This window comes from Piliocolobus tephrosceles, chromosome 4 (genome assembly GCF_002776525.5).
Source record: "Piliocolobus tephrosceles isolate RC106 chromosome 4, ASM277652v3, whole genome shotgun sequence".
NCBI lineage: Eukaryota > Metazoa > Chordata > Mammalia > Primates > Cercopithecidae > Piliocolobus > Piliocolobus tephrosceles.
This window is the reverse complement of record NC_045437.1, coordinates 150,509,731-150,524,016: the sequence shown is the minus strand read 5'-3', so window position 1 is coordinate 150,524,016 and position 14,286 is coordinate 150,509,731. Positions and strand designations below refer to the sequence as shown.

Here is a 14,286-nt window from a genome sequence, read left to right as displayed (position 1 = left end):
TGGGCAACATAGTAAGACCTCGTCTCTATAAAAATAAAATAATTGGTAAAGACTAGGATGTTTTTAACTGTTAACTAATTATTGCACGTTTTTCCTTTTGTTGTTGTTGTTTATTAAAGAAACCTGAAGGAAAGCCAGATCAGAAGTTTGATCAAAAACAAGAGCTTGGACGTGTGATACATCTCAGCAATTTGCCCCATTCTGGCTATTCTGATAGTGCTGTTCTCAAGCTTGCTGAGCCTTATGGGAAAATAAAGAATTACATATTGATGAGGATGAAAAGTCAGGTAATACACATAAGGAAGTTTTAGAGAAGATAATTTATTAAAATCCTTTAAGATTTTTCAGTATGTGACCGGGCGTGGTTCCTCACGCCTGTAATCCCAGCACTTTGGGAGGCCAAGGTGGATGAATCACCTGATGTCAGGAATTTGAGACCAACCTGGCAAGCTTGGTGAAATTCTGTCTCTACCAAAAATACAAAAATTATCTTTGGCGTGGTGGCACGTGCCTGTAATCCCAGCTGCTGGGGAGGCTGAGGCAGGAGAATTACTTAACGGTGGGAGGCAGAGGTTGTAGTGAGCTAAGATTGCGCCACTGCACTCCAGCCTGGGTGGCAGAGCGAAACTCCCAACTCAAAAAAAAAGAAAAAAGAAAAAAAAATTTCTTAAGTGTATCCCTATTTTTAGTGATGAAATCTGGAGGACGAGTTGTTTTATTTCATCCTTTTTTTTTCCTTTTATTTAAAAAATTTAGAGTTAGCCAGGTACGGTGGCTTACGCCTGTAATCCCAGCACTTGGGGAGGCGGAGGCGGGCAGATCACAAGGTCAGGAGATCGAGACCATCCTGGCTAACACAGTGAAACCCCATCTCTTACTAAAAATACAAAAAAATTAGCCAGGTGTGGTGGCATACGCCTGTTGTCCCAGCTGCTGGGGAGGCTGAGGCAGGATAATGGCGTGAACCCGGGAGGTGGAGCTTGCAGTGAGCCAAGATCGCACTGCACTCCAGCCTGGGTGACAGAGCAAGACTCCATTTCAAAAAAAAATTAAGAGTTAGGCCAGGTGCATTGGCTCATGCCTGTAAATCCCTAGACTTTCGGAGGCTGAGGCCGGAGCTGCCCAGGAGTTTGAGACAACATACTGAGGCCATATCTGTACAAAAAAAAATTTTTTTTAACCAGGCAAAGTGGCATGCTCATACAATTTTAGCTACTCTGGGAGTCTGAGGTTGGGTAGAACACTTAACCCAGGAGTCCAAGGTTGTAGTTAACTGTGACTGTGCCACTGCACTTCAGCATAGGCAGTGGAGTGAGAGCCTATCTCAAAAAGGAAATAAGGATGAAGAGAACATCTTTTCTATTTTTCTTTTTTTGTTTTAAACACTTCTGTAATTCAGCATTGCAAGTTTGTGTTCTTCCAGATTTTTATTTTTCTTACAGTATTTTAATATCTTCTGGGCTGATTACTTTTTTGCAGAAATAGTGTATATAGATGGTTTAGTATTTGGCACTAGTGATTCTTGGGGATTTTGTAAATCTGACAGGTTGGTTTTTTGGTTTTTGTTTTTTTCTGAGATGGAGTCTCGCTCTGTTGCCCAGTCTGGAGTGCAGTGGTGCCATCTTGGCTCACTGTAACCTCCCGCCTCCTGGGTAGCTGGGACTACAGTAGGCACACTCCACTAGGCCCAGCTAATTTTTGCATTTGTAGTAGAGATGGGGTTTCACCATACTGGTCAGGCTGTTCTCGGAATTCCTGACCTCAGGTGAGCCACCTGCCATGGCCTCCCAAAGTGTTGGGATTACAGGCGTGAGCCACTGTGCCCAACCCTATTCAGTGACTTTTTAACTCCGTGTTAAAGATGAAAATTTTTAGCTGGGTGTGATGGCTTTCACCTGTAATCCCAGCACTTTGGGAGGCCAAAGCAGGAGGATCGCCTGAGTCCAGGAGCTCGAGACCAGTCTAGGCAAGATGGTGAAACCCCATCTCTACAAAAACTACAAAAATTAGCCAGGCATGGTGGTGCATGCCTGTAGACCTAGCTACTGGGGGGCTGAGGTGGGAGGATCACATGGGCCCAGCACATCGAGGCTTCAGTGAGCCAAGATTGTGCCACTGCATTCCAGCCTGGGTGACACAGTGAGACCCTGTCTCAGAAAAGAAAAAAAGTAATGAAGATTAACCAGTAGGTAGAATACATAATAAGGTTTTATACAATTTTATAAAATATAATGTACTTTGTGGTTTCTCTTTTCTTGTGTTCTTTTCTTTTCAAGGCTTTTATTGAGATGGAGACGAGAGAAGATGCAATGGCAATGGTTGACCATTGTTTGAAAAAAGCCCTTTGGTTTCAGGGGAGATGTGTGAAGGTTGACCTGTCTGAGAAATATAAAAAACTGGTACTGAGGGTATGTAGTGTTTGATTTGTCATCATTTAACAGCCTGTTTTTACATATTTAAAGCCACAACATTCTTCTAAACATTTTTGTATGCTAAAAAATACAGGATTATTGAAATGTAAGTTTATTGAAAGAGGTAAATCTATTGAAAGAAATAAGTTATTGAAAAAGAACAACTTTTTTTTCTGGTCTTTAATGGCAGAACTAGTCTTCCCTAAAGGACACCTTCATTGCTCTTACCTGTTTAAGTTTTTAATAGCTTTCTGCTACCAGAATGCTTTATTTTCCACTTCTCTGTTGGTATGGTCATAATGATGAATGTCTGACTGTAGGCACCTTAGGTTCTTGGATAAGGTTATGGGGATTGAATAAGCTGAGTTGATTATAGGGATCGTCTCCAATTATTAATTCACTGGATAATTGTGTATTCTGCAAATGTATTATTTAACTTCTGTAAAACTTTTTTTGTCTTTTAGATTCCAAACAGAGGCATTGATTTACTGAAAAAAGATAAATCCCGGTAATTTCATTTTGTTTTTCATATGTGTGAGTATATTCAACTTAACTTTTTCAGATGACAAATTAATTGTGGTGTGTCCTTTTGATTTCAGAAAAAGATCTTACTCTCCAGACGGCAAAGAATCTCCAAGTGATAAGAAATCCAAAACTGATGGTTCCCAGAAGACTGAAAGTTCAACCGAAGGTAAAGAACAAGAAGAGAAGTCCGGTGAAGATGGTGAGAAAGACACAAAGGATGACCAGACAGAGCAGGAACCTAATATGCTTCTTGAATCTGAAGATGAGCTACTTGTAGATGAGGAAGAAGCAGCAGCCCTGCTAGAAAGTGGCAGTTCAGTGGGAGACGAGACCGATCTTGCTAATTTAGGTGATGTGGCTTCTGATGGGAAAAAGGAACCTTCAGATAAAGCTGTGAAAAAAGATGCAAGTGCTTCAGCAGCAGCAAAGAAAAAGCTTAAAAAGGTAAAGAAAGACATAATATTGATTTGTTTTAGTAGAACATTAGATCAGATCAGTGTTTCAAGTTATTCACCTAAGCAGTGTCAGATAAAGAGAATTACATGATTTAAATCGAAAATAGATATGAACCAGAATATAAACATTTAAACTCTGCAATTAATAATTAAATAAGACATTTTACATCAGCTCAAAGAGGAAACTTTTTAGTAAAAATGAGGGAGAAGGACTCAATATATGCTTCTGTATTGTAGTGGTAGCATGTAGGTAGGCAGCCTTATAGTGTAGCTTTAAAAAAAAAATAGTTGTGGTAGCATATAGGTAGGCAGCCTTATATTGTAGCTTTGGAGAAAAAAAAATACAGGACATGAGTTTGCAGTAAGTTAATTGACCCGAGATAGTTAAAACTTTTGCCACTCATTCAAAAATTATTGAATAATTTTTCCTATTTGAGATATGTTGGCCTGGTCAGATACTTTAGTATCTTTTAAAACAATTTCATTTGAACATGTAAGTCATTTAGAAGACACATATAAAGTGAATATAAATATAAAAATACACACATAAGAGTAAACCAAAAGACCCACATTGTGCTGACTGCCTAGCTTAAGGAGTAGGGCATTAAAATGCCTTTGAGGAAAACTTTTCATGTTAAATGACTCATAAAATTTCAGAGTCAACTAGGCCCAGTGGGTCACGCCTGTAATCCCAGCACTTTGGGAGGCCCGGCAGATCACTGGAGGCCACGAGTTCAGAACCTACATGGTGAAACCCCATCTCTACTAAAAATACAAAAATTAGATGGGTGTGGTGGCACATACCTGTAGCAGCTACTCAGAAAGACTGAGGCAGGAGGATTGCTTGAATCTGGGAGGCTAGCGAAGATCACACCACTGTACTCCAGCCTGGGTGACAAGAGCGAGACTCTGTCTCAAGAAAAACAAGTAGAGTGAAATGAAATTTTTGCCATCCTATTCCATATTCCGTTGGTTCCTTTTCTGTAACATTCAACTCAAAACCAGTATTTACCTCTGGGTTTTTATTTGATGGCTTTGTCAAGTAACTTCCTTTATTTTTCTTTTCTTTTTTTTTTTTTTGAGACGGAGTCTGTTTCTTGTCGCCCAGGCTGGAGTGCAGTTGTGCGATCTCGGCTCACTGCAAGCTCCGCCTCCTGAGTTCAAGCCATTCTCCTGCCTCAGCCTCCCGGGTAGCTGCGACCGCCACCACGCCCAGCTAATTTTTTGTATTTCGAGTAGAGATGGGGTTTCACCGTGTTAACCAGGATGGTTTCGATCTCCTGACCTCGTGATCCACCCGCCTCGGCCTCCCAAAGTGCTGGGATTACAGGCGTGAGCCATCGCGCCCGGCCAGCTTCCTTTATTTTTCTAACTAGAGCTGATCATTATGTTTACATTTATAAATGCTAATAATTATGTTTAATGGCATTTAATGCCATACCTCTTTCTAAGTTCTTTATATATATATATACTCATTTATTAATTTAATTCTCACAATAACCGTATGTAGCTCATACTGTTGTTACCTCCATTCCATAAATGAGGAAAATCAAAATATGGAGAAGTTAAATAATCCTATAAGACACAGAGCCAAAATTTAGGCAGTTATTCTTCAGAGCATGATTTTTTTTTTTTTTTTTTTTGAGACAGAGTCTCACTCAGTCACCCAGGCTGGAGTTGCAGTGGCATGATCTCGGCTCACTGCAGCCTCCACCTCCCAGGTTCAAGTTCTCCTGCCTCAGCCTCCCAAGTAGCTGGGATTACAGGCACCCAGCACCACACCAGGCTAATTTTTGTATTTTCAGTAGAGACGGGGTTTTGCCATATTGGCCTGGATGGTCTTGAACTCCTGATCTCAGGGTGATCCGCTCACCTCAGCCTCCCAAAGTGCTGGGATTACAGGCGTGAGCCACCGTGCCTGGCCCAGAGCTTGGTTTTTTAGCCATTACACTTTGAAACTGAGCGTTTGCTCTGAAGAGTAGGTATTTGTAATATACTGTCTTACAAAGGACATTGCTCAACTTTTACCAAATCAAGTTTTTTACACGTTCACTAGCAGCATTGTAGTCTCAGAAAAGATAAAATATGAATATTCTTACCTCATTTAACTTCTCTGTGTGTGAGGCAGACCTTCCATTTTTTAGTTTTAAAATAAGCTAAATTATTTTTCAAATTATCAGTAATTTTTGGGGGAGAAAGGAAGAAGTTATTATTTTGAGCTAATGAATAAAGACAAAGATGCAGCCGGACGTGGTGGCTCACGCCTGTAATCCTAGCACTTTGGGAGGCCGAGGCGGGCAGATAACAAGGTCAGGAGATCGAGACCATCCTGGCTAACATGGTGAAACACCGTCTCTACTAAAAATAACAAAAAAATTAGCCAGGCATGGTGGCAGGCGCCTGTAGTCCTAGCTACTCGAGAGGCTGAAGCAGGAGAATGGCGTGAACCCAGGAGGAGGAGCTTGCAGTGAGCAGAGATCATGCCACTGCACTCCAGCCTGGGCAACAGAGCGAGACTCCGTCTGAAAAAAAAAAAAAGAAAAAAAGGCAAAGACGCTATCCATTTCCCTTCAAGTAAAGCAGATGGAAGGGATGCTGCAGGATAATTGTTGCAGAGTAAATTTGTCTTTCTTAACAGCGTCGTTTCCCAGGGAGTATGGAAGGTTTTGTCACTCTAGATGAGGTTGGTGATGAGGAAGATTCGGAACTTCAGAAACTTCGTAAATCGGGCATGGCATTTAAATCTGGTGACAAAAATGATGATGGTTTGGTTGAAATTAAGGTGGACAAGATCGAGGAACTTGATCAAGAAAACGAAGCAGCGTTGGAAAATGGAATTAAAAATGAGGAAAACACAGAACCAGGTGCTGAATCTGCTGAGAACGCTGATGATCCCAACAAAGATACAAGTGAAAACGCAGATGGTCAAAGTGATGAGAACAAGGAGGACTATACAATCCCAGATGAGTATAGAATTGGACCATATCAGCCCAATGTTCCTGTTGGTGAGATTTAAGTCTTTGTTCTTCACCTTCCTCACTCTCCTCAAAACAAACTCTTAGGTTTTAAAATAAGATTTTAAAGTTGGTCTTATATAAGCTGTGATAGCATTTTCAATTTGCTTTGTTTCTATAGGGAACAATTTATAAATCTTAATGGATATATTTTCCTCTTATGCGTGTCTCTGGTTTTGTATTATTTTCTGTTGTCATTCCACAATGTGTTCCCTTTTCTCCTCAAAACTTCCTGCAAATTGCACATGCTTTTGTTTTGCCTTTATGTGTTGTTTTTCTATATTATATTTCTTTTTAAGAATACAGTTAGGTGGGACCTCAAACATCAATTAGGTAAAAGCAAAATATGGTTCTATTTTTGTTTTTGTTTTCTATCTTAGGCTGTATTGAACTTCTCAGAAACATGTTTCATTTAAATTATGTTGACAGATAAAATTGTGAATACTAAATAAAATCTTCAGTTTGATTTGTAAGAATGTATGTTTGTGTTTCTAGGTATAGACTATGTGATACCTAAAACAGGGTTTTACTGTAAGCTGTGTTCCCTCTTTTATACAAATGAAGAAGTTGCAAAGAATACTCATTGCAGCAGCCTTCCTCATTATCAGAAATTAAAGGTAAGGCTGAATGTAAAACAGGAGAGTTCTTTTGTGAAAACTTAACAAGTTCTGGAAATAAGTGGGATATATAAGTAAAATGTGTATAGTCTTCTCTCTAGACTCAATGCAGTGCTTTATCCTGAAGATAACTTTTTATTTACTTTTTTCTTTTTTAAGACAGAGTTTCACTCTTGTCGCCAAGGTTGGAGTACAATGGTGTGATCTTGGCTCACTGCAACCTCTACCTCCCGGGTTCAAGCAATTCTCCTGCCTCAGCCTCCCAAGTAGTTGAGATTACAGGCATACACCACCACACCCAGCTAATTTTTGTATTTTTAGTAGAAATAGGGTTTCACTATGTTGGCCAGGCTGGCTGGTCTTGAACTCCTGACCTCTGGAGCCTCCCAAAGTGCTGGGATTATAGGCATGAGCCACCGCGCCTGGCCCTTTCTTTCTTTCTTGATGGGTTATGGAAACATCTGTTGAGGCTCTTGTCATAGTTTACCCTTGTTACGTAACAATTTAGTGTTTTCTAACCATGTTATAAATTCCGTGATAGAATTAAACTTACTCAAGTATTCTCAAATTGTTGTTGGGCTGTATCTCTAATTTGGAAGATGCTGGGAGTCCGAATACTAAAAGTCGCATGACCATTCTTCATATTAAATAATTTTTTAATATTGACATTATTGATAATGACACTTCAGTTATTTTTATGACCAAAAGAATACAAAGATCAAAGACGTAAATATATAAACCACAACATCACTGAAGAATAATTCCTGTTGAGATATATTGAAGTTTGTTTTTGCAATTATCAGCCTCTTTGGACTACTTGTTGAAATAGTGACTGAAACTTAAAAGTAGTTGCTAAACAACTCAATTATAGATACCTTGGTTTTTCACACTGCTTTATAATAAGTTAACTATAGTTATTCAATCTTTAGATATGTATGTTCTGTGTTGACTAAATGGATGAATGTAATCTTTTTTTTTTTGAGACAGAGTCTCACTCTGTCGCCCAGGCTGGAGTGCAGTGGCCGGATCTCAGCTCACTGAAAGCTCCGCCTCCCGGGTGCACGCCATTCTCCTGCCTCAGCCTCCCGAGTAGCTGGGACTACAGGTGCCCGCCATGTCGCCTGGCTAGTTTTTTGTATTTTTTAGTAGAGACGGAGTTTCACCATGTTAGCCAGGGTGGTCTTGATCTCCTGACCTGGTGATCCGCCCGTCTTGGCCTCCCAAAGTGCTGGGATTACAGGCTTGAGCCACCGCGCCCGGCCTGTAATCTTTAATTTTGTAAATAATTTAGGTTCCTGGCTGTGTATCACTTCTGTTTTTTTGTTGTTGTTGTTTTGTTTTTTAATGTAGCTGCTCTTTGCCATCTATATGTCTCTTACCATGCTGTATATGAAGAAAGAATCGTGGTTATTTGGAATGGTAGCAGCAATGTAGTACAATTTTTTTATTTTTATTTTTTTTGAGACCGTTTTGCTCTTGTTGCCCAGGGCTAGAGTGCAGTGGTGTGATTTTGGCTCACCCCAACCCCCTCTCCCGGGTTCAAGCCATTCTCTTGCCTCAGCCTCCTAAGCAGCTGGCATTACAGGCATGTACCACCACGCCTGGCTAGTTTTGTATTTTTAGTAGAGATGGGGTTTCTCCATGTTGGTCAGGCTGGTCTGGAACTCCCGGCTGCAGGTGATCCGCCTGCCTCGGCCTCCAGAAGTGCTGAGATTACAGGCCTGACTGAGCCACAGTGCCCGCCCTGGTACAAATATTTTTATCTGCTTTGATTTTAAGCGGTTTGGGGTCAAAAACTGTATGTATTGTTGAGAAGAATATGGAAATAATATAAAAGATTGCTTGGTGCTTCCTGTGGCTCCTTTTATTATTGCCTTATATTTTATTTATTTATTTTTTTTTTTTGAGACAGAGTTTTGCTCTTGTTGCCCAAGTTGGAGTACAACGGCACAATCTCAGCTCACTGCAACCTCTGCCTCCCGGGTTCAAGCAATTCTCCTGCCTCAGGCTCCCGAGTAACTGGGATTACAGGCGCATGCCGCCATACCCAGCTAATTTTATGTATTTTTAGGAGAAACGGGGTTTCACCATGTTAGCCAGGCTGGTCTCGAACTCCTGACCTCAGGTGATCCGCCTGCCTCAGCCTCCCAAAGTGCTGGGATTACGGGCGTGATGGCCTATTATATTTCCTTGTATTTTAAAGAAACTTTGTCACCTTCATCAAGAAACTATTAAGCAGTACAGTAACTTGCTAATGGTATATTCATACTTTCCTAACTGGATGTTTGTGGGGTGTTTTATTTTTTTCTTAAAGGATATAATGGCTTTTAATTCGTACTATTTTGCATTAACTATATTAAGTTGATAAATTCCAATGAGATGGAAAGATACTTTGGACATTTTAGATTAGATATTTGAATGTCTTTTGTACTTCCATTAGTGTCTTAATGGAGCTGCTGTGTCTAGAGACTCTAGAAGTCCCAGGTTTAATGGCAGGGGTCAACAAGCTACACATGTTGCTCAGTCATCTGCTTTTGTAAGGTTTTATTAGAACCCATATCCATAATCATTTAAGTGTCATCTATAGTTGTTTTAGTTTATAATGAAGTGCAGTATTGAGTAGTTAAGACTGAATGGCTCAATGAGTCTAAAATAGTTACTGCTGGCCTTGCAAGAAAATGTTTGTGCAGGTGATTTAATGAATAGTGCATTGAGGCCAGATGTGGTAGCTCATGCATGTAATCTCAGCACTTTGGGAGGTGGAGACGGGCAGATCACCTGAGATTAGGAGTTTGAGACCAGCCTGGCCAACACAGTGAAAACCTTGTCTCTACCAAAAGTTCAAAAAAATTAGCTGGGCATGATGGCGAGTGCCTGGAATCCCAGTTACTTGGGAGGTTGAGGCAGGAGAATCACTTGAACCTGGGAGGTGGAGGTTGCAGTGAGCGGAGATCACGCCACTGCACTCCGGCCTGGGCAACAGAGCAATACTCTGTCTCAAAATAAATAAATAAATAAAATAAAATAAAAATGCATGTCATTTAGACTCATAGTTCTTGGGCTGGTGTCAGTTCAGTGTGACTGTGGTCTTTGTTTTCTCATCTCTCAAATTTAGGCTTAATTATAACATTCAAAATACCCATTTTTTTTACCTTTTACCATTTTTTCCCCATGCTTTATTGTAATGTCCTGAAACAGTTTTTGTGTGCTAGTAAGGATTAACTAGTTGTTGAAAATATTGACAAAATTATAGTTTAAGTCCCTAAACTTGGATATAAGATATTTGGTTTTGGAATTAATCCATTTTGCTGTGTTTCTCTTAGGTGACTTAATGGCTTTAATTCTCTCTCTCTTTTTAGAAATTTCTGAATAAATTGGCAGAAGAACGCAGACAGAAGAAGGAAACTTAAGATGTGCAAGAAGATTTAATGATTTCAAAGAAAATAATGGTTCTTCGTTTTTAATGTTAACCTTTTTTAAATACAATACTGATAGTTAGAAGAAAACTATTGTACTCTTTTGTTTTAGTGGAGAAATAATAGATGTCTGTTCATGTGTTAAGTGTTATAGCAAAAAAAAAAATACACATATGGTTAAGTTAATGAATAGTTTTTGTTTTATCAAAATGGCAACGGACAGAAGAAGTACTTTGTAGAGATTGACTTCCTAAGCTACTTAAGACAACTTGCACCACTAAGAAAGAAATGTAGAACCATTTGGAAAAATGAAATTTAGTAGTTCCAAGTTTCAAAGAAATGTCAACATTTTATTCCATTCAATAAAGAACAAAACCAATAGTATTTTTATTACTTTCATCTGAAACATTCCATGTTTTAATCTGAGCCTTGCAGACTTTGATTTGGAGTTTGAACCTGTTTTGGTTGCATTTCATTTTTGGAGAACTTCATTAACGTGAGATTGGCGATTCAAATGCAGGTGCAGTTTTCTGTTAATGTCATGCTGTTGTTTAGGTAATAAGAAATATTAAGTAATTGGCTTTAGATTTTGTAATTTTTTCCCTGAGTTCCTGCTAGATTTCGTATTCTAGTAGTCAATGTATTTTCAGTGAAATGTAAAAATATTCCCGTTCTCTTTGACCAGTATTAATTTTTGAGATCTTACTGCTTGTCACTTGAATCCCGTAATTGTCATACATCTCTGGTATAAGCAACATTTGATTTTTGAAGTGTGTAGACCATCTCTTCATATTTTCAAGATGTAATTTTACATTTCTGCATTTTTAAAACAGTTTGGCCATAATCCTAGATGCACGCTTCTAATTCATGTACCTGCACATGTGACCTTTGTGAACAGAAATTTGCATGTATAATTTGTGTTTACTTGTAACTTTCTGGTTATATACTGCTTATATCTGTGGATTCAAGTTACTGAAGTGAATACCAATAAAAAGAAAACCCTAGGCCATGTTCATTGGTTATACATGTTTGGAATGTTAACCAACATATTTGTCAGTTGTGGTTTTTATTCGCTCTTAAACTTTGTGCATGCTTTAACAATTTATTACTTTTAAATCTAGAATGAATGTTCTAAAGACTGCCACTAAAGGTCTGAGTTTTAAAAATTTTGCTGCTGGTGGATTTCTTGTTCCTGTTACATAACTAAAAGTGAGGCCATTTGTGGTTTTTAAAAACCTTACGAATTAAAAATACTGCAGGTGAACAAACAGCAAAAGCTTGTGTTTAGACATACTGTTGACTTAACAGTACAATTGGAAATAGTATGGATGAGCAAGAATTAGTTCTGCCAACTTTTCAAAATAATTACGTAGGGCTTCTTGGTATATTGGATCATCTGTTGTAAACAGTTTTTTTTTTTTTCCCCCTGAAACAGGGTCTCACGCTGTCACCCAGACTCCAGTGCAGTGGCACAGTCACAGTTCTCTGCAACCTCAGCCTCCGGGCTCAAAGGACCCTCCTACCTCAGCCTCCCGAGTAGCCGGGACTACAGGCTTATGCCATTATGCCTGGCTAATTTTTGGGTTTTTTTGTATAAATGGGACTTTGCCATGTTGCCCTGACTGGTCTTGAATTCTTGGGCCCAAGTGATCTCACTTCAGCCTCCCTAAGTGCTGGGACTGTCGGCATGAGCCACCGTCCCTGGCCAAGAAACAAAGTTTTAAGAGGATAGGCATTGTCTTTCAAATGTTCAGACCCAAATGCATTAAAGGATATTTCAAATAGTTGGATAAATTTTATGGTCTCTCCCGTTGAAAAGCAGGTGATGATTTTAATGTGACATGCACAAAAAATCCTTGCCAGTTTACTTCTGCAATTTTAGCCTTTACTAATTACCCACTTCTGTTTAATTCCCATTTTTAACTAACAGCAGGTACAGAAAGCACTATGTGCACAATGGAGTTCTTCAGTGTTTCCTGTTGGTGATGGCTTTTTCATAGCTTTTACTTTGTTAGATTTAGCAAGTTGAAGGAAAGAATGCTTTGTTTACTTTATTATCTACATTTGAGAGCATTTAGAAATCGGAAATTGTTATAATCTGCTAGTGATAAATCTATAACAGCCCTCAGATTATGAGAAAACTTTTTAATAGGAATGTTTCCACTTAAGTTTGCTGTAAAGTTTAAGAATATGTTTCCTACAGCTATTTCAGCCCTTAGTTTAATCTTATATTCTACAAAAGTGAATGAAGTGTTTAGAAGTACCTTGGGTTTGTTTCATAAGTCTTCTTTGTTGACCCATTGCTAGTAAATTTGGGATCTGAGAGTGTCCTTTATAAGACTTTAATTGGATAGCTGTAGTATTGCTTTGAGTATTCTAAAAATAAGTTCATTTGAAATATTATTCAAGAGTATGAATTTCCAACCATAGTGTGTGTACATCAGTACTTCTAGAGATTTATTTATTTGAGACTGTCTTGCCCAGGCTGGAGTGCAGTGGGATGATCTCAGCTGAATTCTCCTACCTCAGCCTCCCAGGTAGCTGGGACTGCAGGTGCATACCACTATGCCCAGCTAATGTTTCTGTTTTTCTTAGTAGAGGCGGGGTTTCACCATGTTGACCAGGCTGGTCTCAAACTCCTGACCTCACGTGATCTACTTGGCCTCCCAGAGTGCTGGGATTACAGTCGTGAGCCACCGCACCCAGCCCCTCCAGTGATTTTTAAGTGGTAACATTCTGTGGAGCTTTTTAGGAATAGCCATTATATGAGTTCCTTAAGGACAGGTTCCCCTGCCACCTTTTTAAGGTGATGGGGACTGGAAAAGGAAATGGTAAACTATGGAATGTTGTGGCATGTAGTAAGGTTATTGTAGTAAGGTTATACACGGAGAAGAGTGTACTTAAATTTGTTACTTTAGCTTTGTTCACAGTGGATTTTTTTTTCAGCCTAAAGTTTGTGACAAAAGCAGCTCATGGTATGTAATAGAAATCTGCTGGGACACTGCAGAGCATCATATGGGCTGTTTAAGATAACTTGCACTAGGACAGAAGCAGCTGTGGGTATAGTCTGTTGGTTGCCTTCCATCGTAGTGTAGCTGAAAGCCTGGGTATTCAGTGTTTAATGAGTTTGAGGTGGTTTTATACCCTGACAGAGGACCCTCACCTCATTGTTGAGCTAGCTGGGTTTGAAGTACTCTCCCACTTCGACCATTAGGTGATAAGGTCAAGATTCTTGGAATCAACACTCGTGCACAAACAGTTATGGGAATTATGTTCCTTTAAAACGAATTGTTTTCAGCCGGGTGCGGTGACTCATGCCTGTAATCCCAGCTTTGGGAGGCCAAGGTGGGCAGATCACAGGGTCAGGAGGTCGAGACCATCCTAGCCAACACGGTGAAACCCCATCTCTAGTAAAAGTACAAAAAGTCCGCCGGACGTGGTGGCGGGCACCTGTGGTCCCAGCTACTCGGGAGGCTGAGGCAGGAGAATGGCGTGAACCTGGGAGGCTGAGCTTGCAGTGAGCCAAGATGGTGCCACTGCACTCCAGCCTGGGCGACAGAGTGAGACTGTGTCTCAAAAAACAGTTTTCAAATGTTTGCATGCATCAAAATTGCCTACAGGTTAAAGCATTGCTGGCTCCCTGCCATGTTTTCTAATTTCTTAAGTTTGGGATGAGTACTGATAATTTGCATTTTTGAGAGATTGTTTGGAGGTTTTAATGGAAACCCAGCTACACGTAGTATACGCTTAAAGGAAGACCGGTCCTCCATTGGTGATGGTTGTCCTCTTCAACACACTGCACAGCTTCAGAAGGGTCAGGAGGGACACACTTGGAGCAGTGAGTGAGT

At 39.8% G+C, this 14,286-nt stretch overlaps 1 protein-coding gene across 7 annotated transcripts in view; it reads left to right on the top strand.

The window, feature by feature from the left end:
• Positions 1 to 12,392, top strand: part of MATR3 (matrin 3) — a 37,929-nt gene extending 25,537 nt beyond the window's left edge. For 3 of the 7 annotated variants that reach the window (XM_023195251.2, XM_023195276.2, XM_023195256.2), the window contains 7 exons: positions 120 to 287; positions 2,277 to 2,408; positions 2,876 to 2,919; positions 3,011 to 3,380; positions 6,030 to 6,396; positions 6,901 to 7,022; positions 10,382 to 11,707. In XM_023195251.2, the coding sequence (XP_023051019.2) occupies positions 120 to 287; positions 2,277 to 2,408; positions 2,876 to 2,919; positions 3,011 to 3,380; positions 6,030 to 6,396; positions 6,901 to 7,022; positions 10,382 to 10,432 (1,254 nt within the window). In that variant the 3' untranslated portion in view covers positions 10,433 to 11,707. Of the gene's footprint in view, positions 1 to 119; positions 288 to 2,276; positions 2,409 to 2,875; positions 2,920 to 3,010; positions 3,381 to 6,029; positions 6,397 to 6,900; positions 7,023 to 10,381 lie in introns of all 7 variants that reach the window. The other 4 variants (XM_023195260.2, XM_026454501.1, XM_023195277.2 and 1 more) reach the window with 3 other exon arrangements.
• Positions 12,393 to 14,286: the final 1,894 nt, after the last annotated feature.